This window comes from Theobroma cacao, chromosome 3 (assembly GCF_053813885.1).
Source record: "Theobroma cacao isolate CCN51 chromosome 3, ASM5381388v1, whole genome shotgun sequence".
In the NCBI taxonomy this organism is placed as follows: domain Eukaryota; kingdom Viridiplantae; phylum Streptophyta; class Magnoliopsida; order Malvales; family Malvaceae; genus Theobroma; species Theobroma cacao.
Genome location: NC_142641.1, coordinates 44,923,525 through 44,949,919, shown reverse-complemented (window position 1 = coordinate 44,949,919; position 26,395 = coordinate 44,923,525). Strand labels below are relative to the sequence as shown.

The window sequence follows — 26,395 nt, the reverse complement described above, 5'->3', positions numbered from 1 at the left end:
TACTGTACTTTTTTTAATTTGATTAAAAAATAATAAAAATTAACAATAAAAAAATTATAAACAGTGGAAAAAGAGGAGATGACTGGCTGGAATCAATCCTTAGTGCATAGTGCACACCATTAACAAAAGATATGGGAAGGTATCTCTTTGATTATTTGTATGGCAATCACTCATCATCAAGTCATTATTACAACAACTTATGTTTTTTTTTTCCCCTTAAAGAAAAAAAATCTGTTGACATACAGGAACACTACGCACGTGCAGGCAGCGTGCTCTCCTTAAACCGCAGATAGGGTTCCAAAAGAAAAAAAAAATGGGTTATAAAATGACCTTTTAAAGGACTCTTTCACAAGGGTCCTCTCTTCTCTTCAGAGAAACCTCCAATAAACTCCTCCTCGAACTCCGTCAAAGCCAAAAGAAACCTATTCCTCTGGATAAGGACTTGAGGAGAATCCCTTGTTTTTAGTTCGATAGAATTGTTTGGTGGGTATTTCTTGGTTTTCTTTTGGATGGATGAGAATTTGCTTGATGATATCATAAGGAGGCTGGTGGAGGCCAAGAACGGGAGGACCACCAAGCAAGTTCAGTTGACGGAGGCTGAGATAAAGCAGCTTTGTGTTGCCTCCAAAGAGATCTTTCTTAGTCAGCCTAATCTTCTCGAGCTTGAAGCTCCTATTAAGATTTGTGGTAATAGTTAGTAGCATAAAGTTTATTTTTTTTGTCTGTTTACTCGGTAGATATAAATTTATATAATTTAGTGTTGTTTTCCTTTGGGGTATTTTTCATTGCTTTCTTTGGGGGTAGTTTTAGTTGTTTGTATTTGTTGAAAGTGTTAATCTTGAACATCTAAGGATGCAAGAATTTGCAAATTTATACCAAAATTTCTCACTTCTGTTTGTAATAGAGTTATTGAGCTGAAAGGTAAAAGATGCTATTGACTTGGTGGACAGAATAGACAAACAGAAATAAAAAAAGGAAGAGTGTGGAGAGCAGTAAAAATATAGTGTAAAGGGTTTTTAAGGTAGATAGTTAATGAATTGTTATTGGCTTGGCATGAAGTTAGATAGTTGATTTATCTCTGGAACATCTGATAAGATTGGAATGAAAAGTAAGATGCTTAATTGGTTTTATCACCAGGTGCGAGGAAATCACCCAAGTGCCTAGTTTGGTAGCCTAGATTTACCAAATGTGAGATTTGCATTTAATTATATACAGTTTTTGCCTAAAGTTTAATCTCACGCATATATGGTATATCGCAATAATATAACTCTTGGTTGTTGCGTTGTAAGCAGCTTTATTGGGTGAATTTTGTGTAAAAGATCTATAGATTGTGCACATCACTTGGCTCAACTATGTTATAGCTAGTTGTATGTCCCATGCTTTATCCATATGACGTAATGAGATGATATTTAGACTTTCAGAAGTGATTGGGTGTATTATTTACCAATTAGGGTGTTTATGATCCCAATTTTTGTTATTGAACATTGGTATTTGCTGTCCGGTGGACATGGGACAACTTTTTGGTACCAAGGGTCTCAATTTGGAATGTTGTTGACCTTTGGTCCTATCGGCAAGGAAAAGTAATTGTATGCCCCACGTGGTGGGAAATTATAAAAGCATTTCTAAAAAGTCTTGTCTTCATCGTGATATTGAAGGAAAGTTCGAACTTCATACTATGAAGAGTTATGCTTTTGTGGACTGATGGTATCATACAAAGGTCCTAGAATTGCTAGTGTCGTGTTGATCTTTAGGTGGAAGTGTGGAGCTAGAAATGTCTTCGTGTCTGGTTGAAGTTAAAATAACACTTGAAAGCTGCACTATTCGGTTTATTACTAGTTCCTTTACATCCTTCTATAAAGCTGGACTTTCTCCGTCTTGTCTCTTCCTTTCTTCTCTTAGTCTTTATGTTTTTGTGTGTGTTGGGGTGGCGGTGCGGTGTCTAGTAAGTTTGTTGCCATCAGTAAAATATATGACGTAAGGGTTCATCAGAGTTTGTGGTGGCTCTTTGTGGGCGTTCAAGCGTTAAAGAGTGTTGCAGAAGCTATTGGGCCTTAAATGAGCTTTTTCTGGTCTTCTTAGTTGCCTATGGGATCGCAGTTTCAGTTATTTAAGGCCTTTTAATTGGTCCTTAAGGTCTCTGGCAACTTTTTGGCACTCAAGGGGCTTAGACGTCTCCAAGTTGAGTTTATTTTATGTTTAATACCAAACTAACTTGACCTTCATTCACTATATCACAGACATGCATCAATGTGCTTGTGCTGGCTTGCATTGATATAATTCAATTCCTGTTGGTTTAGCAAGTTTTAGCTAATTGAGAATGTAATAATTCTGCTTTTCCTTTTATATTATTTTGGCAGGAGATGTTCATGGTCAATTTTCAGATCTTCTACGCCTGTTTGAGTATGGTGGATACCCTCCTGCAGCAAACTATTTATTCCTAGGTGACTATGTTGATCGTGGAAAGCAGAGCATTGAGACAATTTGTCTTCTCCTGGCATACAAAATCAAATACAAAGAGAATTTTTTTCTCCTTAGAGGCAACCATGAATGTGCGTCAATCAACCGTATATATGGGTTCTATGATGAGTGCAAGAGAAGGTTTAGTGTGCGTGTCTGGAAGATATTTACAGACTGCTTTAATTGCCTGCCTGTTGCTGCTCTAATCGATGAGAAGATCCTTTGCATGCATGGTGGATTATCTCCTGATTTGAAAAACTTGGATCAGATCCGGAGCATTGCTCGCCCTGTTGATGTGCCAGATCAGGGCCTTCTCTGTGATCTTCTATGGGCTGATCCTGATAAAGATGTTGAAGGCTGGGGAGAGAATGATAGAGGTGTTTCATATACATTTGGGGCTGATAAGGTTTCTGAATTCCTTCAGAAACATGACCTTGATCTTGTTTGCCGAGCTCACCAGGTACTGTCATTTGCATAACCTTCCTAATTGGCTTGCAGCGTACGTATGCGGAAGCTTTCACATTTCTTTTGCTGAATTTGCATTACTTGATGGTATAATAGGCAATTTGGAAACTTTTTAGTACATCATTATAGATGATCTCTTTGTATGTCAGCAGATGCACTTCTATTTATGTTCCTGAAACCTTCCTGTTACTGCCAGGATAATAATCTGGGCGCACTGAATAAATTCTAGTAAATAACTTTTGTATCTTGCCAAAATAGACACATGAGCATCCATGTATTACTTTCTCAGTGACTTGTGAATTTTTCTTCGTCTCATTTTTTATGTTTTTATGTTTCATTCAGGTTGTAGAAGATGGTTATGAGTTCTTTGCAAAGCGGCAACTGGTGACCATATTTTCTGCACCAAACTACTGTGGTGAATTTGACAATGCAGGCGCCATGATGAGTGTGGACGATACTTTAACATGTTCTTTTCAGATCCTTAAATCTTCAGAGAAGAAAGGAAAGTTTGGATTCACCAACAATGCATTAAGACCCGGAACTCCACCTCACAAGGTATGAAACCTTGGTTACTGTGAACTGATAAATTGACCTTTCAGACAGGTGTAAACCGTCTATTAAGGCAATGCATTCTGCAGGCTTGTGACATTTTTTATCCTGACACCATTGTATTAATACATGAGATTAATATGATGAAAAGTCTATTATTTTGACTTCCCTTGGACATTAAAATTAGGGTGAGCAGTTCCATGTTATGATATTCATTGCATCAGATATAAAATTGAGTCACCTGAGGATATGTATAATTGCATCCAGCTGTTTCTGGGCAGTGGATCAATTATTTTGGCCCTTTGAAGAAACATGCCACTGAGAGAAACAGATTCAACCATTTACTATCAAGTATTTTGGCCCTATGAAGAAACATGCCACTGAGAGAGACAGATTCAACCATTTACTATCGAGATTTTCTTTGCAATCGATAACTGCTTTCTCAATGCCTTATAAATCCCCTTTGCTTACCCAGTTTTTGTAGTTTTGTAAAACACTCCCTTCCCCAGCTTCACTTTTTTTGGTGATGGAAGTTTAGTTTCTAACTAGATTGTCCATTTTTGAGAAAATCTTTTCTTCTCAGTTTGATTCATTGTAATTGGATGCAAGTGTTTCTTTCCTAATGTATGTTGTTTTAGTTTTTGTGGTGCTAAACAAGTTTTGCCCGTTCACCTCCTCTCTTTCAGGGTGGGAAGGGCTGATTAAGATTGCGTGCGTTGGTGTTCATAAAGTCCAAAGTGCATAACTAAGGGGTCGATCTGTTCTCTACCTCATGTCTACTCGGTGTTCTGTTGAATCAAACTATATGCCTGCCTTGGCTTGATCATGTTTTAGTGCAAAGGGAGAAATTGAAGGTGAAGTTATTGGAATGGCGTAAGAGAAGAGCTGAGGCACCCAGTTATCAGTTGGAACTCGGGTTTTTGTTTTTCATATGTAAAATGGAATTCTGACTTCAGTATGTTGAATTTCAGTTGGTGTAGGTACACAATTTTCATTTCATATCATAACTTTCACCATCTGTTGCTTTGGTTGGGGTAGTTGTTCCATCCTAACGAATACAAAAACCAAAAAAAAAAAAAAAGAATTGTGATGAACAAGGGTGGCTCTTCTTGTTGGTTGATTTTCTATTGAGATTTTGATGAATTGGCTTTAACCAACTCATATAATCAAAACTATCGATATAGCTTTTGATTACATGCACGCAGCATGCATTAATACAGTGACATGCGTTAACAAGAGTGAAATTGATGCTCATCCGGCCTCATTTGTTTGATCATATCAGCAACATTCTCGCATGTTTCGTCCAGCAGAACCTTGACCTCGAAATAGTTGGCAGCCAGGAGAAGATCTTAGGATGCTGACAACTCAATCTTGTAGAAGCCGTCTTTCCAGTCAGCTGCTTGTTTGTTTTTGTGCTTGGTGTGGTGAACACTTTTCTTGCACCATTCCTAGAGCCTCTCGCCAAGGTCTCGCTGTCCACGTTCCTTGCTGGGAGCACACCAGGGTCGCCATTGATCAATTCAGATAGCACGGCAATGTCCTCTTCCAGGTCGAAGATTCTTATATCGGAGCTCTTCAGCTTCAAAACCCTATGACTGTTGGGCTTGAAGAGGGGTTGGGGACCGGACTCCTTGAAGAACCAATTTCTATAATTTGGGTCCAGCTCAATCTTATTTATCTATAATTTATTTATAATATATTAATTTTAAAGTTTAAATTTTTAAATGCTTAGAATTTAAAATATATTGATTTTAAAATTTAGATTTTTTAATAATACTCTAAATATATTTAAAATCCAATAAAAATTTTATAACATATTGATTTTAAATTTCAGAATTTTTTAAAATCTATAATTAAAAGGTCAAAGAGTTTGATTAGTCCATCACTTTTACCCCAAAGAAAAAAACATTGGTAAAAAAAGAATACCCAAGAAACAAAAAAATTAAAAATAGAGCTATTTAAATTACAATCACATTTATCTACATATATTAAAAATATGGAAAAGCTATCAAAGATATCGACTTTAGTTTTAAAAAAACATGATTAATGTTTTCAATGACTCTTTTTGAGGTGAATCAAGTTCAATAGTTAATATTAATTTATTGTGGTATACCATAAAAACAAAGATTATTTATGTATGATTTTAAGACATTTAAATAAAAAATTATGATATTTAAAAATTAAAATGTCATTTAAAGATTCAAGTTTTATATTTATAAGTTAATGAAAAGGAATTAAAATTTATACAGAAGATAAAAATAAATAAATAAATATCATCATATGCATATATATATATATATATATATATATATTTTACAAAAAGGTAATGGAAGAGTATGGTTTACCTATTAGTATTACATAAAAGTATTTTGGTTGTTAAAACGTGTAGTAATAGTAAAAAAGGAATTGCAAGCTTGGATGATGTTGTCTAATTCACAAAGGTGGTGAAAACAGAAGTTTTAACATAAAGATAATCTTAAACTCATCGTTGTATTTTTGCTATATTTGCACGTGATCAAACTTATTACTACTGTAATTTATTTTTTTTTTACAGTTTACCCCGTACTTTTTTACAGACTGCCACGTTTAAATTGCCAGCTGTGTAACCTATAACCACTTCGAACGGTTTCCTTCCAACGCAAGCTACATTTGACATGAACGCACAGCGCCGACTTTCCGGCTGGATCTTCTCCTAAATTACCAACTATCCAGCTTCGGCATTTAGGTAATTAACGCCAAACAGTGCCCTATTTTCCAACCACAAAGGATACAAATTCAAAATCCCCTGAAATAAATTAAATTTCATTCAAAAAACTGTAGAAAAAGGGGTCTCTACTCGAAACTTCGTATTCTTAATTGTTTTTCCCTCTTTACTCGACATCATAGGGGGAAAGGAAAAATAACGATGGTTCCACCAGCGGCGGCGACGGTGTCGGAATTGGGTCCGGGGCAACCATTATCGGCGTCAGTAGTGAATTCGTTTCGAGTGGCGGCAGTGGCGGAGCGATTGGCTACTCACACTCAGCCTGGTGGACAGCCTCAGAGCACGGAGTTCTTCAGCCTCTGCCTCTCTCTCGCCAGGCACCTTTCTTTTATAATATATCTCCGTTTCTGTTGTTCCATAAAAAGCTCCTCAACATCTGTACATTGCCATCTTTTGCTTCATTTTACTTTATTTTTTTGAAGGTTTTTGTTTGTGCTATTTTTTAGTGAAATTTGAGTAGAGTTTTAGCTATTTTGGTTATGAAATTGCGCCTTTTTTTGAACGAGTATGGCCAGTAAGAATACATTAAATTCTTATTTTAGCTCTGTTTTTTCCCCTTTAGTTTGCTTTAATTTTCCATGTACGTACTTTAGGTTTGGAAAAAAAGATTCGATGATTAATTGAGTGAATTAATATTTGCTTGTGCATGCGAGTGTGTTTTCGCATTAGGGTTTGTCAACTCTGCAAGAAGAGTGGTGATATGGAGAATTCTAAGCGGTGAATGCTTTTATTGTGTTCAAATTTTGAAAATGGAAGTTACTTTTGCATGTGTAAGCTGTTGCCATTTTGTTTTGAATAAGCTTTGTATTTGAGTTCATGGTGTTTTTCACTTTTGTCTCTGCTTCTTGTTACATCGTCCAATATTATTTGAGTGCACTTGAACACTAATCGAGCTTATTATTATTCTTTATTTCATAATATATATAAATATATGACTGTATTTGCTTTCAAATGTACAGAGGCATTGATTTTGCGATTGCAAACAATGAGGTTCCTGCCAAAGTGCAAGAGTTACCTACATTGTTTAAACAGGTGCGGTTTCTGTTGCATTCTTTAGATGTTAACATCTAATCTTATTAATTAAGTATTGCTTCTTTTACTTGCAATAATTTTTTTTTTTTAAATATACTCCTTTCATCTCATAATAACTGTTTCCATATCAGCTAATGCATGGAATTTATAATATTATATTTTTGTCTATGCAAATAATCTGCATATTACATATCTATTTCTACTTTCTATGCTTTATAGATTTGCCAACGCAGAAATGACCTCTTCTTACAAGCAGCTATTATGGTGTTGATGATATCAGTAAAGGTACTTCTGAATACTTTCATCTATATTGATCTTTGTTGCTAGTTATGTCATCAGTCGAATCTTCAGCAGTACCTTAAATAATGGTTCACATATGTGCATGTGTTGCACATTGGCTGTTATTTTGATTCTTGAAGCTGATTCCTTTTATAGTTGTTATTGACCATTATATTTGGCTAAAAGATATATTAGAACTGATCCTCTGTATTTGATTTTTTTTTTTTTCAAATACAAGATACCATGCTTGATTTATAACTTGTTTGGTTATAAATTTCGCTTTCTCAGAACTCTGGTGTGTCAAGTATCATAGTCTATTAAGATGTTCAAACTAATTCATTTTACTTCTGTTTATCTTTTATATTGCTCAGGCGTGTGTGCCTGCATTCCTGTGTGTGAATATAGTATCTATGGTTTAGTGGAAGATTATTTTACTTAATTTTTCCTTTCATAGTTTTTGCCATGTCTCTTAATTATGTCTTTTTATTTTTTAATGCTGAATCATCTATTAGTATTTATTAATGATTAGGTGTTTAAAACTGAAGTATATGCTTTTATAATCAACATCTTGATGACTTTGTTTGTACATGATAGAATGCCTGTAAGATGAGCTGGTTTTCGGATAAAGAGAGTCAAGAACTTTTTACTCTTGCCAATGAGGTTTGATTCCTAAATAATGCCTTTCTTCTCTCTCTCTCTCTCTCTCTCTCTCTCTCTCTCACACACACACACACACACACACACACACACACACCCTTCTTAGTTTTCTAAATTTGGCATGTGAGACCTTGTTAATGCTCTGAGGCCTGTGCCATTGTAGAGGTTTGATCCTCTGACCTTTGCCTGCATAACGACTGCTTTAAAAAGATAGTGGATACCAACTACATTAGACTCCCTTAATTGATGTGCAACCTTTTTTGTTGCTAATTGTAGTTTCTCTGTATATCTAGGTGGGCAGTTGCTTTTGCAGCTCAGGAGATATTAAAAATGGACTGAATGATTCAATTTCAACTGTTTTGGCAATTATGTCAAGGTAGAGGCTTTTATCTATTTAGTTTTATTTGAAACAATGATGTTTCCATTTCCATGTTTAATCTTTTGTTCAAAATGATACTTGCCAAAAGATGTTGGACTTCTAGCTGGGACATCACAGAGAAATTATATTAATGTCAAACTCTAGTTTTTGCCATAATTGGTTTTTTATTTTATTTTATTTATTCCTGTCCAAGCAAGATAATGGAGATATGCCTTTTGATTTTGAAATGCCAGTTTATCACATACTTCAAAAATTCGAGTCAGATATCAATTATTGATGCTGACATGTTATTTCCTGAAACCCACATTTTCTATTCGGTTTTTTCATCCTCTCCCTTCTCATTACCATGAGCATGTCAGGTGCCAGCATTATTTTAGTAGTTATACAATAATGGTGCGTCATTGTTATCTGTTGAATCTATATGTGTTTAAATATCTCTTCACATATATGCATGTATGTTTGTGTATAAATATGTGCACAAATTTGAGGTAAAGAAGTGTCAGGTTGTCAATCTCATACAGTTTTATGTCTTGATTGTTGCACTTGTTTTAAAAATACCTCTTTACATTTGGATGCTGAAATGTTATACTTTTGCTGCTAATGCTAATGAATAATATGAAAATTCTTCGCCCTTATTTTCAGGTTCTATCCATTGATGAAGATGGGGCAGATACTCGCTTCTCTTGAAGCTAAGGTAGTTTCTTTTATAATTTAGATCTATTGTTATACTCATGTGAGCATGTGTTAATATTGATCTTTTGCATTGTAGCCTGGATATGGTGCACTTGTGATTGATTTCCATATATCGAAGAATGCAAAACATTCTCCTCTTGAGAAAATTGTAAGCACTTCTTTTTTGGTTTAAATATTGAGTTTTGTATTAAGGAATAATACTTTGAAAGAAAAGGGTTCCTTGGATACAGCCAGTTATTGTTTTGCCGTTTTCAGTGTTTGTTGTTGCTTCAGTTCTTTTCCTTTGATTGCATGGAAATTGTCTTGCATCTCAATTTGTATTACTTTCTTCTGTTTCTCTTGCAGAGGTTATTTGTAGCTCAAAAAGATAACATAGAGACATCTGCTTGTATTATAAGTCCACAACAAGTGAAGTATGAATCATTTGTCTTTTACTTTTTCTCTTTGTTTAATGTGTCACAGGTCATGTTAGATCTTTTCTGATCACTATTTGGTTTTTTAATTTATGCAGCTTTCTTTTAAATGGAAAGGGAGTGGACAGAAGAACCAATGTTTTAATGGTTTGTTTCGAGTTGATTATTTTATTTATTTATTATTTATGTGTAAGACTGCATATGATGCAAATTGTGTAATCAACGTATTACTCCTCTATTTCCTTTATTAGGACACTGGACCTCAGATGCCAACAAATGTGACTGCAATGTTGAAATATGGGACAAATCTTCTCCAAGCCGTGGGCCAGTTTTGGGGTATGACATGAACATGTCTTTTTTGTCTAAACATCCTAATTTTATTTCATGAGCTCACTGACAGACTAATTATTGAAAAAGGTCATTACATCATAGTGGTTGCCTTCATGAGTATGGAGTCATCACCTGACACTTCTGTGCTATCTGATTATGTTCAGTCTGGTGATGTTGCGCCAGATTCAGGTATGCATGAAGATAAATAATAGTGAAGAAATATTCTGTTTATCCTGATGATGATCTCATCCTATTATATGGAGTTCCAAATTGTTGTTAATTTTTGCTCTTTTCTTTTCGTATAGAAGATTCTGATATAATTGAAGGGCCATCAAGGATATCACTCAAGTGTCCCATAAGGTATGCCATGATACTTTTTTTGTCATGCTAGATTTTCTCTTCATGCAATTGCATATGAATAATATTACTCAAGCATTATTTCAAATTAAAATTTTTATAATTGGATTATTGATTATAACTGTAATTGTAGAAACATTAGCACACAATATGCAAATTTATCACAACACGCCCTTAATGTTATTTTTTTATTACATGGTATTATTTTTTGCAAATATAAACAATATAAAGGCAAGGGTTAACAGGTGCACATGACTTTTGACTAATGCCCTGTTTTATGTAAAATTAGAACACACTTGAAATGAGGCTTGTCACATGTCTTCTGCCTTTATTTTGCATTCACGTAATTATATCGTACCATTTTTCTGTGCTCCTGAAATTTTGAGTAGACAATGCATTCAATTAATCAGTTTTATTCTTTCTTCTTTATTCTGTTTTATTCTAATGTTCTAATATTATTTTTTGAGTGCTTTGCAATATTTTATTCTTGAGTTTTTCAATGTCTTATAAATGGTTTATGACATTTATTTTTCTTGACGACTAAGAGTTTCTAGTTCATCTTGACATTATACTTCCATTTATGTTTTGAAGTTCTGTTGATTGACTCTCTCTTGACTTCCACAGCCGAATACGCATCAAAACTCCTGTCAAAGGGCATGCATGTAAGCACCTACAGGTGAGTGTTTCTTAAGGTGTTTTCACATTAATCAAGATGTCATACCTATTGAAGGAAAACAGTACTTGCCTTAACTTACATTATTGTGTCAGTAAGTGCTGAATCCCTTGTGGTGAATGTTAATTTCTCTAAAACTTTTGCTTTGATTCCTTTATGTGCCAACTTTTATCATTATAGTTGGTGCATTATGTGCTTTGACACGGGGTATGGGTTCTGCAATGTTTCTGAGGTTCTGTTTGCATAGATGGTTTAGTTCCTCTAAAACTTTTATCATTATAGATGGATGGTTTTAAGATTTTTTGATTGCATTTTGAAAAGCCTGATTCAAAATCTATACTTGCAATATGAAATTGGTATTGTAATCTTGGGTCAGAAATTTGGCAAGATTTTTTTTTGAGAAGGAACTCACAGGATTTCTACGTTTCTATAATAGATGAATTTGATACACAAGTGAGTAATTCATGGAATGTTTTCTTACTTGTAATATCATGCTGCTTTCACACGCGAATCTGTCTCTTCTAGTTCCTGATGTTTATATTTCTTCTTTGATTTTTATTTGCTGTAGTGCTTTGATTTTAATAACTATGTTGACATAAACTCTAGAAGACCATCCTGGCGCTGCCCGCATTGCAACCAGCATGTATGCTACACTGACATCCGTATTGATCAAAATATGGTTAAGGCAAGTTGCTTACGAGTTATGTTTGCCTTTCTGATATCTTCTTGTTTGATTTCTATTAAATGTATGGTTTGTCCTCAGGTGCTGAAAGAGGTGGCAGAGGATGTCTCTGATGTGATTATCTCTTCAGATGGATCATGGAAAGCTGTGTTGGAAAATGATGACAACGTAGATGAGTTGCATGATAAGATCCTTCTTTGCCAGAAAGATGGGTCTGAGCAGCCAGAATCTGCTAAGGCTGTTCCTATGGTTTTGGACCTTACTGAGGATGACAATGAGGTGGATGCAATGGAAACTATTGAAATTGAAGACATGAAGCCTTCGGTGGCTAATCTTCTAAGTCAGTCTGCTACTCAAAATTTAACCACAACACCAGAATTGACTAATACAGTTGGAGTTAATCAAAATGTTGCTTCTCATATGGAGGATGATTTTTGGCCTGCATTTTACCTTAGTCAGGGGTCTGGCGCCTCCAGTGCTAGGACAGATGCCCAAGTTGGTGGCATATCTGAGTCTACCCCAAATTTTACAGTATCACCAGTGTTTTCTGATGCTATCTCTCCAGCACCCAATCGAGCTGAGGCTCGTGGTAATGCTAATCTTACAACCCTAGGGATTCAAAATCAATTTTCTGCTGCGAGTAATTTGCAGTTACAGCAGTCACATTTGATAAATTCGACGTCAAATCATGAATATGGAAGGTTACAGCACATACCCAGACATATAAACAGAACCCCAGTTGCAATTCAGGCCCTCCCAGCTACATCTCAGACACCAACACAACAACAGAGACCAAGAAATAGTCTAAGTACTTTGAGCTCAAATGGTTCCCCACTTCCTCAGGTCAACCTGTCCATGGCACCTTCCTTGAATGGTTTGAGTACAGTCTCCGGTGATGTGGAGAGGCCACCGCAGTTTTCTAGATCCCCTGCAAATCCACATCAGGTGCCAGATATGGCTTAATCTTCATTTGATCATCATTCAATTGTTGTTATCGTTATGATGTGTTTGCTCTTGTTTATGGTCTCTTTCTAGGATTTCATGTTAATTTTTTGAGATAATCTTTTCAATGCAGAGTTGGAATCAGCAAGAACGATTATTTGTTCCTGGTCCGTCAGTTCAACAAGTTGCTGGTGTTGCAGCTTCAAGTCAACTCCCAGGTTCGTACAGAGCATCTTCTGGGCATCTTGGTGAACAACAGAACCTACAGCAGCAGCAACAACTGAATATGAGGTTGTCTCAACCCAGGGGCCCTTCTCCGGGCCTGATTCGGTCACCGTCACCTCTACTTCGGACACCGACTCAACAAGTAGCTGCACAAGTTGGGTTGGGCCACACAGCGAGCAACGTGAATAATAATCCTACCAGATTTGGGACTCCTACCCAGAGAGCTACCCAAATGACTAGACAGCCTCCAATGGTGCCAGTTCAAACTCAAACATCAAGAGCATCATCTTCTTATTCTGGAATTGTTGATGGGAGTAGGGCTTCAGCTGGGGAGCAGAGATTGAACATGGTAGGATTAGCACCTGCAGCTTTAAGAGCTGACACCTCATCTGACTTGGCATCAGAGCAGAATTGGCGACCTACGGGCCGAATGCGGGGAAGCCTCTCAGGTCGAGCGTATTCTGCAGCTCTTAGCCAGTTAATGATTCAACCCACCCAGTCAGCACAAGCTGCAAGGCCACAGACAAATTTGACCTCTCCGCCTAGTGTCTCACCTCACCTGCAGGCGCTTCTCGTGAATAGCAGGAATGCCTCTGTCCCGCAAATGCAAAATAATGCAATGACTGAAATCGGTGGCATGAATGGTAGTTCTAATTTTCTGCCTGATAGGTCTAGTGGCATGCATTAGCGTTGACGTAGTGTTGTAAAGAGAAATGATGAATATGATGATGCTGTATATATAATATTAATTATGTCCAATTTTGCGCATCACACGGTTATTGTACAGAATCTTCCCCAGTTGTAAAGTGGTTTCATTCAGTTTTTCCTGTACTTGGTTTTGCCATGTGTGGAGTGATAGCCTTATCGGCTTGATTTTAGCTTTTGTTATCTTGATTTCGTCATGTCTGCACATTTGTTGCGGTTTAGAATAGGGTGCAAGAGTTGCCAGATGGTTTCAACTCGAATTTAGCTTAGGAATTTGAATCTGAAATTTGGTCAGTTTGGGAACCTGATTTTGGGTAGCTGGGATTTCGATTAGTATTTATAATCCAAAATTGCACATTGTTTGGGAATGGTTTTAGAAAGTGGAATTTAGATTTCGATAACTTTAATGGAAGGATCACATCTTGACAGATTGTTTAATTAATGCTTTGTGTTATTAAAAGGTTTTAATTAGGAGTCATTAGCCCAATTGCAATGGAAACCCAATAAGCCCACTAGGTTCAGCCGGAGCAAAGGAATTTGAGAACTTCATTTGCAGTCGGCTGTTGCATTTTTTCACAACCATTTTTCCCCAATCGGCTTCGGCCCACCAAGCCCTTCTATCTCCTCTTGACCCTTCGTCAGAACTCAGAACTTGCCAACTTGGTAATCCACCTCGCTTAACTCACTCAGTCATCCCGAGCGAACTCGGGGCCATGAAGTGCCGATCCGTGGCGTGTATATGGTCAGGCACACCTCCGGTTCACCGAGTCACCGCCACTGCCGCCCTCAACCACCCTCCCACTCTCTACACCGGCGGATCCGATGGGTCCATCCTCTGGTGGAACCTCTCCAATTCCGACTCTCACTCGGTAACCAACTCCTTTTCCTTTTCTCATTTCTGATAATTGAATTTGGTTCAAAATTCTTTTTAGAGATAGCTTTGATTAATTGTCATTTAATTTGATCAAATGCTTTGTTTACTTGGACTAAACCGTGATTAATAGCTAAGTTTCTGTTTCAATGCTTATTCAAATCATGAGAATGAATATAAATAAAAAATCCCAATTTCGTTTCTGTTTTTTATTAATGAAAAGAAATTAACTTTAGATATTCTGTATTCAGTTGAATGACCAGAGAGCGTCTATTTGTTACCTTTTTCTTTGTTTAAATTTTTGTTTTTGATTTTATATTTTAAAATAAAATGTGATGCATTCATTCACATATTTTCTCGGTAGTAAGTCCGGGTTTTGTTAGGTTGCGGTTCAGATTGTTGATTTTACTGACTGATAGTTGAAATTTGTATCATTTTCAGGAAATTAAACCGATTGCTATGTTGTGTGGTCATGCTGCACCCATAGCTGATCTCGGCATTTGTTGTCCCATTGTAGTATCAGGAGAACAAAATACAGATTATTCAAGTAATGTTGCTTTATACTCTAGCTTTGAACATGATGGTGCCTTAATAAGTGCTTGCACTGACAGTATGTTGTGCGTCTGGAGCAGAAGTAGTGGCCACTGCAGGCGTAGAAGAAAGCTGCCTCCGTGGGTGGGCACCCCATCCATTATTCGTACGTTGCCCTGGAATCCAAGATATGCTTGTGTGGGCTGTTGTTTTCTTGATGCTGGCCATTTATCTGACCATCATTTGATAGAATCTGCTGAAGGGGGTGAAATTTCAATGGATAAAGAATCTCAGAACAGGAAGCCTTCCAAGTGTACTGTTGTTATTGTTGATACATATACTCTTACCATTATACAAACTGTTTTTCATGGGAATCTGTCCAATGGGCCTTTGAAGTTTATGAATGTTTTTTCTTCATTTGATGATGGAGAAAAACATTTTTCACTTATGGCCGACTCCCTTGGTAGGCTACATTTGGTGCCTTTATCAAAGGACTCTCATCAAGGCGGTGAGCAAGAGAGTGGGTCACAAAGAAATTCTTTTCCGCAGGAAATTGAGACATGCGAAGATGGCCTAGTTGAGGCTGGACAAGTTGTGTCAATTGCAACATGTAGGAATATTGTTGCTACTGTGTTGAAAGATCGCTCTATATTTAGGCAGTTGGGGAATGCTATTAAAATAGGAGTGATTTTTTTCATGAACAATGTCCTTTGCATTGAAGGCGATTTGGGTCCATCACATGTTGTAGGGGCCATGTTTCTTGAAAGTAACAATTCTGAGAATGCACAAAGTACTGGTGAAGCCTATGAATATGAAAACTTTTTAGTGTGGAGTAATAAAGGATCTGCAGTTGTGTACACAATATCTTATTTAAATAACACATTTAATTCTCAGCCTCTTTGTGAAATCCCTGCTGCTTCTTATCCCCTTGATGCAAGGATGTCATTTTCTTTTGTCCATTTGAGCCAAATTCTTCTTCGCATTGAATCTGTTTGCTGCGTTGTTGAAGACCCATTCCAGTGGAGACCACGTGTTACAATCTGGTCACTTCATCAGAAACATGATGATCATGGCAACCTCTGCCAAGAATGCACAATGCTTGGAGACAGTATTTCTTCTCTTGGCTGGATTTCAGGTGCTAGTTTGGATCACAAAAATGAGACTCTGGGTGGATGCAAGACCAAATTAACATCTATTCAAAGCTCTGTTTCCTGCTCAGAAACTGTGAATAGCATACGTGCAGATGATAGTTGTTATTATTCTGTCCCTAAGGGACGGATTGTATCTTCCTCCATGGTTATTTCTGAAAATCTTTATGCTCCTTCAGCGATTGTATATGGCTTCTTTAGTGGTGAAATTGAAGTTGTGTGGTTTAGTTTGTTTCGGGGGCTTGATTCTCCTACTGTAAGTTCATGCCTTGAGGTAGACTCGCATATATCCAGACAAAGCTTTTCCGGGCACATGGGTGCTATACTATGTCTGGCAGCACATCGGATGGTAGGTGCTGCCAAAGGATGGAGTTTTAGTCAGGTTTTAGTTTCTGGAAGCATGGATTGCACGATTCGTATATGGGATCTTGATTCTGGTAATCTCATTACAGTGATGCACCAACATGTAGGTCCAGTGCGCCAAATCATTCTCCCCCCTGCTCGGACTGAACGCCCTTGGAGTGATTGCTTTCTCTCTGTTGGAGAGGACTCTTGTGTTGCTCTTACTTCTCTTGAAACTTTAAGAGTGGAGAGAATGTTTCCTGGACATCCTAACTATCCTGCAAAAGTTGTTTGGGATGGTGCAAGAGGTTATATTGCATGTCTCTGCCGGGACCATTCCAGAATTTCTGATGCCACTGATGTTCTATACATATGGGATGTGAAGACCGGTGCTAGAGAGCGGGTCCTTCGTGGGACTGCTTCTCATTCAATGTTTGAAAATTTCTGCAAAGAAATTAGTATGACTTCCATTTCTGGTTCTTTGCTGAGTGGAAATACCTCAGTTTCCTCATTACTTCTTCCAATACATGAAGATGGGAACTTATCTCAATACAATTTAAATAATTCTGAAAGTGGGGCCAGTTTGTCTAAAATGACTGGGCCTAGTACATCACAGGCAAATATTAGTAAAGTGAATCATGGAAAGGCAATCCCAATCACTCCATTTGTTTTTCAAACCAGAAAGCAACCCTTCAAATGCTTTTGCCCATATCCTGGAATTGCCACCCTGAGCTTTGATCTTGCAGCATTGATAAATCCTTATCAGAAGCATGAGTCTGTAGCAAAGGATGGTAATAAGCAAGAGAATGGCTATACAAAGGAGCAGGGAAGTGAGACATTAAGTCCCCATCAAATGAATTCTGATGATGGCTTTGTTAATGATCAGAGTTCAACCGATACCGTAGAACAGCATGACTGGGTCAAGTCACTTGAAGAATATCTAGTTCGATTTAGCTTGTCCTTTTTGCATTTATGGGATGTGGATTGTGGGCTTGATGAGTTATTAATAACTGAGATGAAGCTGAAGAGACCAAATGAGTTTATAGTATCTACTGGTTTGCAAGGTGATAAAGGGTCTTTGACACTGACATTTCCTGGGTTTACTGCAAGTCTTGAGGTATTTTGAAGGAATTGTATTGATATTGGATTTGACTTATTCCAACCGCTCCTGAGTTGTTAATTAACATTTCAGCTTTGGAAATCTTCGTCAGAATTTTGTGCAATTAGGTCACTAACAATGGTTTCACTTGCCCAACACATGATTAGCTTGTCTCACTCAAGTTCAGGTGCCAGCAGGTATCAAAGTTGTTCCACCAAAAGCAGTGCACAGCATCAATCTACTTCTATTACTTATTTGTACACTGATTATTCTCTATTTACTTTGTGCAGTCAAAATGTTTGTTGTCTCCTTTTTTACCTTTTATTGTTTCTGTTAGCTAATTTGCAGAAATGAAGCCTTTTTCTTTTAATCACTGTGTAAACAGTTGTTAACAAAACAAAGTAACATGTCAAAATTCAAATTTTTAGTAGATATATGATGTTATGATTCACAGATAATTTTTTGATGTCGTTGGCCATACCTAAGGACATATTGGTTGAAGTGGATTTTACCTTTTTATCAGTCCAGGATAGCATTCTGTTTAAGTGAATAGTTATCCTGTGCATGCATTATCTGTGAAATGATAATTATTTTATGCTCATAATATCTTGGAAAATTATGTTAAATGGAATATAAGTTTCACCTCTTTAAGTTATCTTTATGCTGGCTAATCTTGAAGGTAGGACTGACCATAGGAGTCATCTTCCATGACATGATGACATGGATGCATGTCTTCTGATTATGCCAGCATTATGTTTTTATGCTGTGCATTGTGTTAATGCTATATATTTCTTAAGTATGTATTTTTCCTCTACAAGTTTAACAATGAGACATTTTGATTGATACATTATTATTCCAGCCTGTGAAATAGTGTTCCCTATGTATTTTATTTTTGTTACCAGCCATTTGCATTTATTGGCATTACTTAACGATTTTGCTTCTATTGGTAATTGTTTGCAGTGCCTTAGCAGCATTCTATACTAGGAATTTCGCTGACAAATTTCCTGATATAAAGCCGCCTTCACTCCAGGTCCCATTTCGTGCTGATAACTAGGTGTTTTGAATCTCTGGTTCTGAACTAAAAACTATGTGTAATAATTTATAATTGTTGACGCCTTCATTGTTTGTGCCTTCTTCTTTGTATCTTGTGAGCATTTCATAATTATATCTTCTGTGTGCCTTTAATGGTTTCCTTGAGAGCAGAAGGTTGTTGGTTATGTTGGTGATATAGTTGATTAGGTTTCTTGTTTATTTATTAATTTATTGTCTTAGTCAACACCTTGTTTATGCTCAGTCTGTCTAAATTTGCTTTACAGCTTTTGGTGAGTTTTTGGCAAGATGAAAGTGAACATGTACGTATGGCAGCACGGTCTTTATTTCATTGTGCTGCTTCACGAGCTATTCCATCCCCTCTGTGTGGTCAACAAGCAACTCAGCATGCAAAACATGTGAGGTCACTGACTGGAATTGAAGAAATTGAACATGAAGTTTCAAGAAATGGAGGAACACCCATGGTTGGATTGAGTTCTGAATGTTTGTTGGAAACACAAGGAACTTCTCAGGTTGAGGAAGCTAAACTGCTTGCATGGCTAGAATCTTATGAAATGCAAGATTGGATTTCTTGTGTTGGGGGAACAAGTCAAGATGCAATGACATCTCACATCATTGTTGCTGCGGCATTGGTAATATGGTACCCTAGCCTTGTGAAGCCAAGTCTTGCCACATTAGTTGTTCAACCACTGGTGAAGTTGGTAATGGCAATGAATGAAAAATATAGCTCCACTGCAGCAGAGCTCCTTGCAGAAGGCATGGAGAGTACATGGAAGGCATGCATTGGCTCTGAAATACCTCGTTTGATTAGTGACATATTCTTTCAGATTGAGTGTGTAAGTGGCCCATCAGCCAACTTGGCTGGTGAAAATCCAGCTGTATCAGTATCCATCCGCGAGACCTTAGTTGGGACTCTTCTTCCAAGTCTAGCAATGGCTGATATTCTGGGGTTTTTAACTGTAATAGAAAGCCAAATCTGGTCTACTGCATCCGATTCACCTGTCCACCTGGTATCACTCACAACTCTCATCAGGGTTGTGCGTGGTTCTCCAAGAAACTTGGTTCAATACCTTGATAAGGTTGGTATATCTTGTTCCAAGTGAGTAACACATATTAGTATCTTCACTTTAATTTGAAAATAGATCAAGTCTTAAATACATGGAAAACAAAAGAAATTTCAGTAGATCAGTTTTGTGATGCATATCTAGGTTGATATATTTCACCATTTTATAGTCTTATTTCCAATGGTATTTCCACAAAAAATAGGTTATTTGCTGTCATGTGCATTTTTCTGCATTTTGCATTTTTCTGATGAATTTATATTTTTTAATGGGCTGTCGACATGTATTTCCTGCTCACAGAAGTCTGAATCACTTCGAGTTTACGTGTTACTATATTTAGGTGTCCAGAATCCTGGTTACTTTCTAAGATAGTGAATTAGACTTTGCAGAACTATTGTGCTTGAAATGTTAGCATGAATTTTTCTGACATTGGACAGATTTGCAGGTGGTTAAGTTCATCCTACAAACTATGGACCCTGGCAACTCAGTCATGCGCAAAACTTGCCTTCAATGTTCAATGACAGCATTAAGGGAAGTTATACGTGTATTTCCAATGGTAGCCATGAATGAAAGCTCAACCAAATTGGCTTTTGGTGACCCTATTGGGGAGATTAACAGTGCTACTATTCGGGTATATGACATGCAAAGGTAATCAACATCAAATACAGATCAGTTTTGTGTTTCATTATAGGCAAAAATGGAATCCTGAAACATCAGTTTCTCTGTCAAATATGGAAAATTATTAGTGAGGAATTTTGCCTGTAGTTTTCCTGAGGGTTATGTGACAATAATGTCTTGTTCTTCGTTATTCTTTTTGTTGGTTCATTGTTCTTCAATTACTTTCTTTCTATTGTCTTCATAGCTTCATGTTCTTTGATCCTAATAGCTTTCATTAACTTCTATGAGGAATGACTAGGAAGTTAACAATAGTTTCAATCTGCTGTACTTTTGTTTCTCTCTGTAGTGTGACAAAAATCAAAGTTTTGGATGCAAGTGGACCTCCTGGACTTCCAAGTTTGCTTTTGGGAGGCCCAGAAACGTCAGTGACTACTGTGATATCAGCTCTGAGCTTTTCCTCAGATGGAGAGGTATATCTAATTAGTCTATTGGCCCCCTGAACCAGATATTCCGATTCTTGCACTGGTTACTAATGCCATTGTTTCCTTCTTGTCTTCTTAAAATCATTTTTTATGCCTCCATTGCTTTATAAATATGTTCCAAATATTTCCATGCTGTCACACTTCTCCTTTTACTTCTCTACATTATTTTTTATTATCATTTTGAGAGGGTGAACTCCGATGTGTTGATGTGTCTCTTTTTACGACTATTTACATATCCTACTATTTGCAGGGGTTGGTAGCTTTCTCTGAACATGGGTTGATGATCAGATGGTGGTCTTTGGGATCCGTCTGGTGGGAGAGACTGAGCCGGAATCTTGTACCTGTCCAGTGCACCAAAGTGATATTTGTTCCTCCAGGAGAGGGATTCTCACCTAACACTTCAAGATCTAGCATAATGGGAAGCATATTGGGACATGATAGAGAGGCCAATGCACAGGTAATCTTTTGTCCCCGTTAGTAGCATTATTGTGATGAATATCAGCTTTTTGTCGAGTAGTATCTGGACTGCATCCATTATTAATTACCTTTCATTCATTTAATTTAAATGCTTCATATAAGGACCTGTTGGATACTGGTGAAGACGGAATTCTGCTTTTGAAATATATTGTGAAGTACAAATATGAAAAATAAAATAAGGATGAAGGAAATGTGATATAAGGAAAACCCTATCATGATGAACACTAAAGAAGAGTATTGTGTGATATTTGGGGGTCCTCGAGTTGTTTCTTTCAAGATGTTTCCAATTAATGAAGCTGAAGATTATTTCTTGCGAAAAGGGGATTATTCCTTTGTGTATTAGGGTTAATTAAACACTCTTCTGCTCATTATTACATGGTATGTCTTTATGTTCCAATTCTTCTGCTGGTGGGTGTGCATTTGGGGGAGGTGGAACTGAAATGATCGTGATAGACTCCACACTCCATTTACCTGTATAGGGTTCATTGCAATTTCTTACTGGATGCATCTATATGTAACTATAATAGCAGAAGGTAGCTTTCAAGATTGCTCCTTCAAAACCATAACACCTTTTGCAATTTCTTTTCTGCAGGAGACTGTTAGGAGTTATACAGACAAATTAAAACTCTTGAGTCATAACCTTGACCTTTCTTACCGGCTCGAATGGATTGGCCAACGTAAAGTACTGCTTACAAGACATGGCCTTGAGATAGCCAGTTTCCCATTATAGTCAGGCAACTGCAAGAAATATCTTCCTTGAAAACCTGAGCAGTCCTGCATTGGATACATTCTATGTTGTCTGGTAGATGAGGTTGGACCATGTATATTCAGGTAGCCCTTGAATGCGTTATTATATTTTAGGTTAATACAATCAATTTTGGTGAGGAGATCATGTATGTATTGTTGATAACATATAGACTGCTGAATTAATAAGAAGTCATATATGTGTTCATTGTGTTCAATTGGCTTTTGCATATTTTAATTAAGCACAATCTTGCTCCTTGTTTTGAGAATGTTAATTCTCTCCGGCCGTTTCCCTCCAGCCCAGGCACTCTTCTCTTGATAGTTAAAAGCAAACCATAGCTTTTGTATATGATAACTTTCTTTCTTTTCCATCAAAATACACTTTATAATTATACATTTTACCATACAAATTTCATTTGGTTCGATTAATGTATTGAACATCTTTTCTTTTCTTTTTTTTTAACTTCAATTTCTGACAAACAAAATCAAGTTCACATGTGTTCTAATTATGTTAAATATAGTTTCAAAACAAAATTTATAAATAAATATTTCTTAAACTTCACAAATAAAATTAAAGTGTTCAACATGCCCATCATCATCATCATCATCATCATCATCATCATATATATATATAAGAAGCAATGAGAAAATGAATGCTTTGGATTACATTTCATTTGGAAGGATATATATTACCATGTATACATATATATAAGAAGGGAATGATGGTAGCAAATGACGTTGAGGAGTGGGTGCAACTATCTCTTATTCTTACTCTCATAATTAGTACAGTTTTGTGACTCAACTTACTGACTTTACTACATGCAGTTTATTCCCCTCACGCCACCTCCAGTCCTCCATTCTTCCATGTCATCATCCTCAATCTTATGATCCAATTAACTTCAATTTTACCAATATTAATTTTGGGAATGGAGTTGGATTATTCCTTGATATTTTGTAATTGAATTACAGTAACAAAATCTCTTCTAATTTTCCTTTTAAAAAAAGGAGAAGCAACTGATGACTAAAACTTCCCTGTTTTTCTTTTGTAATTAACCAACAGCCATGAAAAATATTATTACTCGTTCTATTCAATGAGGGGCATCAGGGTCACCACTGAAAAGGGTCTATAAATAACCAATTAGACCAAACCAACGGTCATGCAATTATAAGTCACGATGAGGTCTGGTGAAATAGTGTGGGGTTTGGTCTTGGGCAGCATCTTGGCCATGGCTAGTCGTCACAATGGACTAGCCGTGGAGGACTCGGGTTTGTCTGCCACAGGTTATGACTACACGGATGCACTTCACAAAGCAGTCTTGTTCTTTGAAGGACAACGTTCCGGAAAGTTACCGGCGAGACAGAGAGTGAAGTGGAGGGGAGACTCTGCACTCACTGATGGCGAACCTGATAAAGTACGGCTGGCAAATTAAAAACTTCGGAATATATATTGTTATATACTGAGCTAGACTAGTGTTGATGTTTCAACAAATTTAACTAGCTGTTATTTTCACCTTCATGCTGATTTGGTTATCCCAGGAGAAACAATAGAACAGTGATGCTTGGTATATATCACTGACTGCTAAATTCCGATTCTTGACAAATAATTTTTATGGTTTCGGATTTGCTTTCTCTTGCAGGTCAATCTAGTAGGAGGTTACTATGATGCTGGCGACAATGTAAAGTTCGGATGGCCTATGGCTTTTACAGTCACCCTGTTAAGTTGGGCAGCTGTTGAGTTCCGGCAGGAAATCTCTTCGGCCAATCAGCTGAACCGCCTCCGCTCCGCCATCCGTTGGGGCAGTGATTTTATTTTGCGAGCCCACACTTCACCCACCACACTTTATACCCAGGTTTGTGTCAGGTTCTTGTATAGTAGTATGCATAGAGTACTACCTTTTTTTTTTTCAATTTTTTTTCTCATTCAATCTGGTTATTTTATTAATAAAAAGTTTGGTACAAGCCCTGGCCAAAGCCATCCAAGACTCTTACAGCCAAGTCAATACAGAAACCACACTGGTTGTAAGAGCATACTACAACAGAAGTAAAAGACACCTTACATAGAACTCAAACTCAGCCCTGCTTGTCAAATATGCGTACGTCTAATTCAATTAAAGATTATTAACCAGAACGAAATAGAAAAGGAATAGAAATTGTAAGGTTACCATTAGAATAAGTTTTGTCTCTTACTATTTGATGCTTATTGCTAGAACATCATTGGTATATATTTGCATTTACAGGTGGGGAACGGAGATGCTGATCACCAGTGTTGGGAGCGTCCTGAAGACATGGACACCCCTCGAACGCTCTACAAGATCACTTCTGATTCACCAGGCACTGAAGCAGCAGCAGAGGCTGCTGCTGCCCTTTCTGCTGCTTCATTAGTCTTCAAAGGGGTTAAGTCCAATTATTCTAGAAGGCTGTTAACCAAATCAAAATCAGTTAAGGGGCTGGTTAAATTTAGTTCCTTTATACCTACCAACCTCTCCTGTGCATTTAATCTCATTCATTTTGCTTCACAGTTATTCGAATTTGCAGACAATTATAGGGGATCTTACAAAGATTCTTGCCCTTTCTACTGCTCTTTCTCAGGATATCAGGTAAAACATTAAGCTTCAGGTAGATATGTTGATAAGTATGTTAGTCATCACTTTAGTTCGATTTGAGCTTACCCATTCCGAATTTTCGTCAGGACGAATTATTATGGTCTGCAGCTTGGCTATACAAGGCAAGTGGAGATAACAAGTACTTTAGCTATGTTTTGAGCAACCAAGGATGGAGTCAGCAGGTATCAGAGTTTAGTTGGGACAACAAATTTGCTGGAGCTCAGGCATTACTAGCAAAGGTATAGTGAAAAAAAAAGCAAAAACAAAAACACTGTACAATCCTATGTCTCCTATTTATAAAGATTTTAACAGAATTTAGTTCAGGAATTCCACGGTGGGAAGAAGGATTTGTCTAAATATAAGACTGATGTGGAATCATTTATATGTGCCCTGATGCCAGGGAGTAGCTCTTTACAGATTAAAACAACTTCTGGTATGAATAACTAAATTACTAAGTTTTCTGCACAATGCATTTGAAGGGTATGGTTCTCACAGAGCTTAACAGATTTTCTGGTTTGTTTTCAGGTGGGCTTTTGTACATAAGAGATAGTGCTAATCTACAATATGTTACAAGCTCCTGCATGCTGCTATCTATCTACGTGAAAACCTTAAAGGCGTCTCAAATCGATGGAATCCAATGTGGCTCTGCCCATTTCTCTGCTTCCCAAATCAGAGAATTTGTAAAATTACAGGTATATTTATGATCTAAATTAATGCAAGACAAATAACATCAAACCCAGAATGGGTTTCATTAATTTATTGATGCAGGTGAATTACATCCTGGGAAACAACCCCATGAATATGTCATACATGGTTGGAATCGGAAGCAAATATCCGATGCAGCTTCACCATAGAGGCGCATCCATCCCTTCTATCCACATTCGCCCGAGCAAGGTGGGCTGTAATGATGGCTACTCGAGTTATTATTCTTCTGACAGTCCAAATCCAAATCAACATGTTGGAGCCATCGTTGGAGGTCCTGATTCAAATGACCATTACAATGACCGAAGATCAGATTACTCTCATGCCGAACCCACAACTTACATTAATGCAGCTTTTGTGGGCGCAGTGGCTGCTTTCCTTGATGAAAGCAAGCAGCAGCCTCTGCAACTGCTGCAGATTAATGGAACCATAAGTACGATTGACTCTATGTAATTCACCAGCACTGCATCCAATTTAAAACTTCCAGGGAATATCTATACCCCATCTACATGGTTGTAAAATATTTAATAAAGGATAAAAGTATTATAAGTATATATGCTGCATCTCTCTGGTCCTCTTTTGACTGGTTCAACCCGAAGCTTAAGCAACAAATCGAAGAGTCAAAGCCAGATGTATCCGATGATGATCAATAGCCAAAGCCTGAAGAACTTGAATTCTGACAAATCAAATCATAAAACTACTTGCATGGATAATGCCAGAATATCATCATTTATTAAAGATCTTAAACAATTTATCTTAAACGATTGTATAATACTTCACATATATGTACACGCAAGTGAGATTTTCCAGTTTTCTTCTGTACGGAAAGTTGCTCAGTAGCAGAATATAACTTCATTATAAAGCAATCATTTCCACTATTCCAATGATAGGATCATAGAATATATAATTATAAACTGTGGATGACATAATAAAAGCATGCTTGAGGTTTAGAAATAGTTTTTTTACTACTAATATTAGTATTAACATATTTGACCGTCGTTTTCCAATACAGTTAGGTGGATTCGCACCTAATTTCCAAAGAAATGCAAGTTGGCTTGAGCTAAA

The 26,395-nt window shown here is 37.0% G+C and overlaps 4 protein-coding genes across 6 annotated transcripts; all 4 read left to right on the top strand.

The window, feature by feature from the left end:
• Window positions 1-335: 335 nt before the first annotated feature.
• TOPP3 (type one serine/threonine protein phosphatase 3) lies at window positions 336-4,568 on the top strand. Its single transcript, XM_018117790.2, has 4 exons — window positions 336-687; window positions 2,358-2,917; window positions 3,265-3,477; window positions 4,158-4,568. Exons 1-4 carry the CDS (start codon window positions 510-512, stop codon window positions 4,170-4,172), a joined length of 966 nt encoding a protein of 321 aa, XP_017973279.1. The 5' UTR covers window positions 336-509; the 3' UTR covers window positions 4,173-4,568.
• Window positions 4,569-6,135: 1,567 nt separating this feature from the next.
• On the top strand, window positions 6,136-13,728 carry LOC18606597 (RING/U-box superfamily protein). 2 transcript variants are annotated; one of them, XM_018117739.2, is made up of 16 exons: window positions 6,136-6,552; window positions 7,195-7,267; window positions 7,487-7,552; window positions 8,141-8,206; window positions 8,497-8,579; window positions 9,225-9,276; window positions 9,352-9,423; window positions 9,621-9,688; window positions 9,787-9,835; window positions 9,940-10,024; window positions 10,106-10,207; window positions 10,327-10,378; window positions 11,000-11,051; window positions 11,617-11,733; window positions 11,812-12,675; window positions 12,806-13,728. In XM_018117739.2, exons 1-16 carry the CDS (start codon window positions 6,377-6,379, stop codon window positions 13,583-13,585), a joined length of 2,757 nt encoding a protein of 918 aa, XP_017973228.2. In that variant the 5' UTR covers window positions 6,136-6,376; the 3' UTR covers window positions 13,586-13,728. The 2 variants fall into 2 exon arrangements, with proteins under 2 accessions (XP_017973228.2, XP_007040360.3); XM_007040298.3 differs by having other exon boundaries at window positions 6,138-6,552; window positions 10,324-10,378.
• Window positions 13,729-14,077: 349 nt separating this feature from the next.
• On the top strand, window positions 14,078-22,243 carry LOC18606596 (Transducin/WD40 repeat-like superfamily protein). Of its 2 annotated transcripts, XM_088804305.1 has the most exons (10): window positions 14,456-14,471; window positions 14,915-15,020; window positions 15,106-17,611; window positions 17,687-17,790; window positions 18,554-18,623; window positions 18,910-19,722; window positions 20,150-20,352; window positions 20,669-20,792; window positions 21,055-21,261; window positions 21,874-22,243. In XM_088804305.1, the coding sequence occupies exons 3-10, from the start codon at window positions 15,281-15,283 to the stop codon at window positions 22,009-22,011; spliced, it is 3,990 nt and encodes a 1,329-aa protein (XP_088660431.1). In that variant the 5' UTR covers window positions 14,456-14,471; window positions 14,915-15,020; window positions 15,106-15,280; the 3' UTR covers window positions 22,012-22,243. The 2 variants fall into 2 exon arrangements, with proteins under 2 accessions (XP_017973227.2, XP_088660431.1); XM_018117738.2 differs by having other exon boundaries at window positions 14,078-14,471; window positions 14,915-17,611.
• Window positions 22,244-23,119: 876 nt separating this feature from the next.
• On the top strand, window positions 23,120-26,145 carry LOC18606595 (endoglucanase-like). Its single transcript, XM_007040295.3, is given in 9 exon segments — window positions 23,120-23,437; window positions 23,663-23,875; window positions 24,263-24,463; window positions 24,545-24,622; window positions 24,715-24,867; window positions 24,953-25,061; window positions 25,154-25,320; window positions 25,397-25,723; window positions 25,726-26,145. Coding segments are annotated over 9 exon segments (1,512 nt in total). The 5' UTR covers window positions 23,120-23,200; the 3' UTR covers window positions 25,753-26,145.
• Window positions 26,146-26,395: the final 250 nt, after the last annotated feature.

Excerpts from the sequence above, each read along its gene's own strand:
- LOC18606597 (XM_007040298.3), top strand. The coding sequence starts at position 6,377 with ATGGTTCCACCAGCGGCGGCGACGGTGTCGGAATTGGGTCCGGGGCAA. Across the intron at positions 7,268-7,486 it reads TACCTACATTGTTTAAACAG|ATTTGCCAACGCAGAAATGA; the intron begins GTGCGGTTTCTG and ends TATGCTTTATAG. Across the intron at positions 10,208-10,323 it reads TGATGTTGCGCCAGATTCAG|AAGATTCTGATATAATTGAA; the intron begins GTATGCATGAAG and ends CTTTTCGTATAG.
- TOPP3 (XM_018117790.2), top strand. The coding sequence starts at position 510 with ATGGATGAGAATTTGCTTGATGATATCATAAGGAGGCTGGTGGAGGCC. Across the intron at positions 688-2,357 it reads AGCTCCTATTAAGATTTGTG|GAGATGTTCATGGTCAATTT; the intron begins GTAATAGTTAGT and ends TTATTTTGGCAG. Across the intron at positions 2,918-3,264 it reads TTGTTTGCCGAGCTCACCAG|GTTGTAGAAGATGGTTATGA; the intron begins GTACTGTCATTT and ends TGTTTCATTCAG.
- LOC18606596 (XM_018117738.2), top strand. The coding sequence starts at position 14,316 with ATGAAGTGCCGATCCGTGGCGTGTATATGGTCAGGCACACCTCCGGTT. Across the intron at positions 18,624-18,909 it reads TAAAGCCGCCTTCACTCCAG|CTTTTGGTGAGTTTTTGGCA; the intron begins GTCCCATTTCGT and ends TTTGCTTTACAG. Across the intron at positions 20,353-20,668 it reads CGGGTATATGACATGCAAAG|TGTGACAAAAATCAAAGTTT; the intron begins GTAATCAACATC and ends TTCTCTCTGTAG.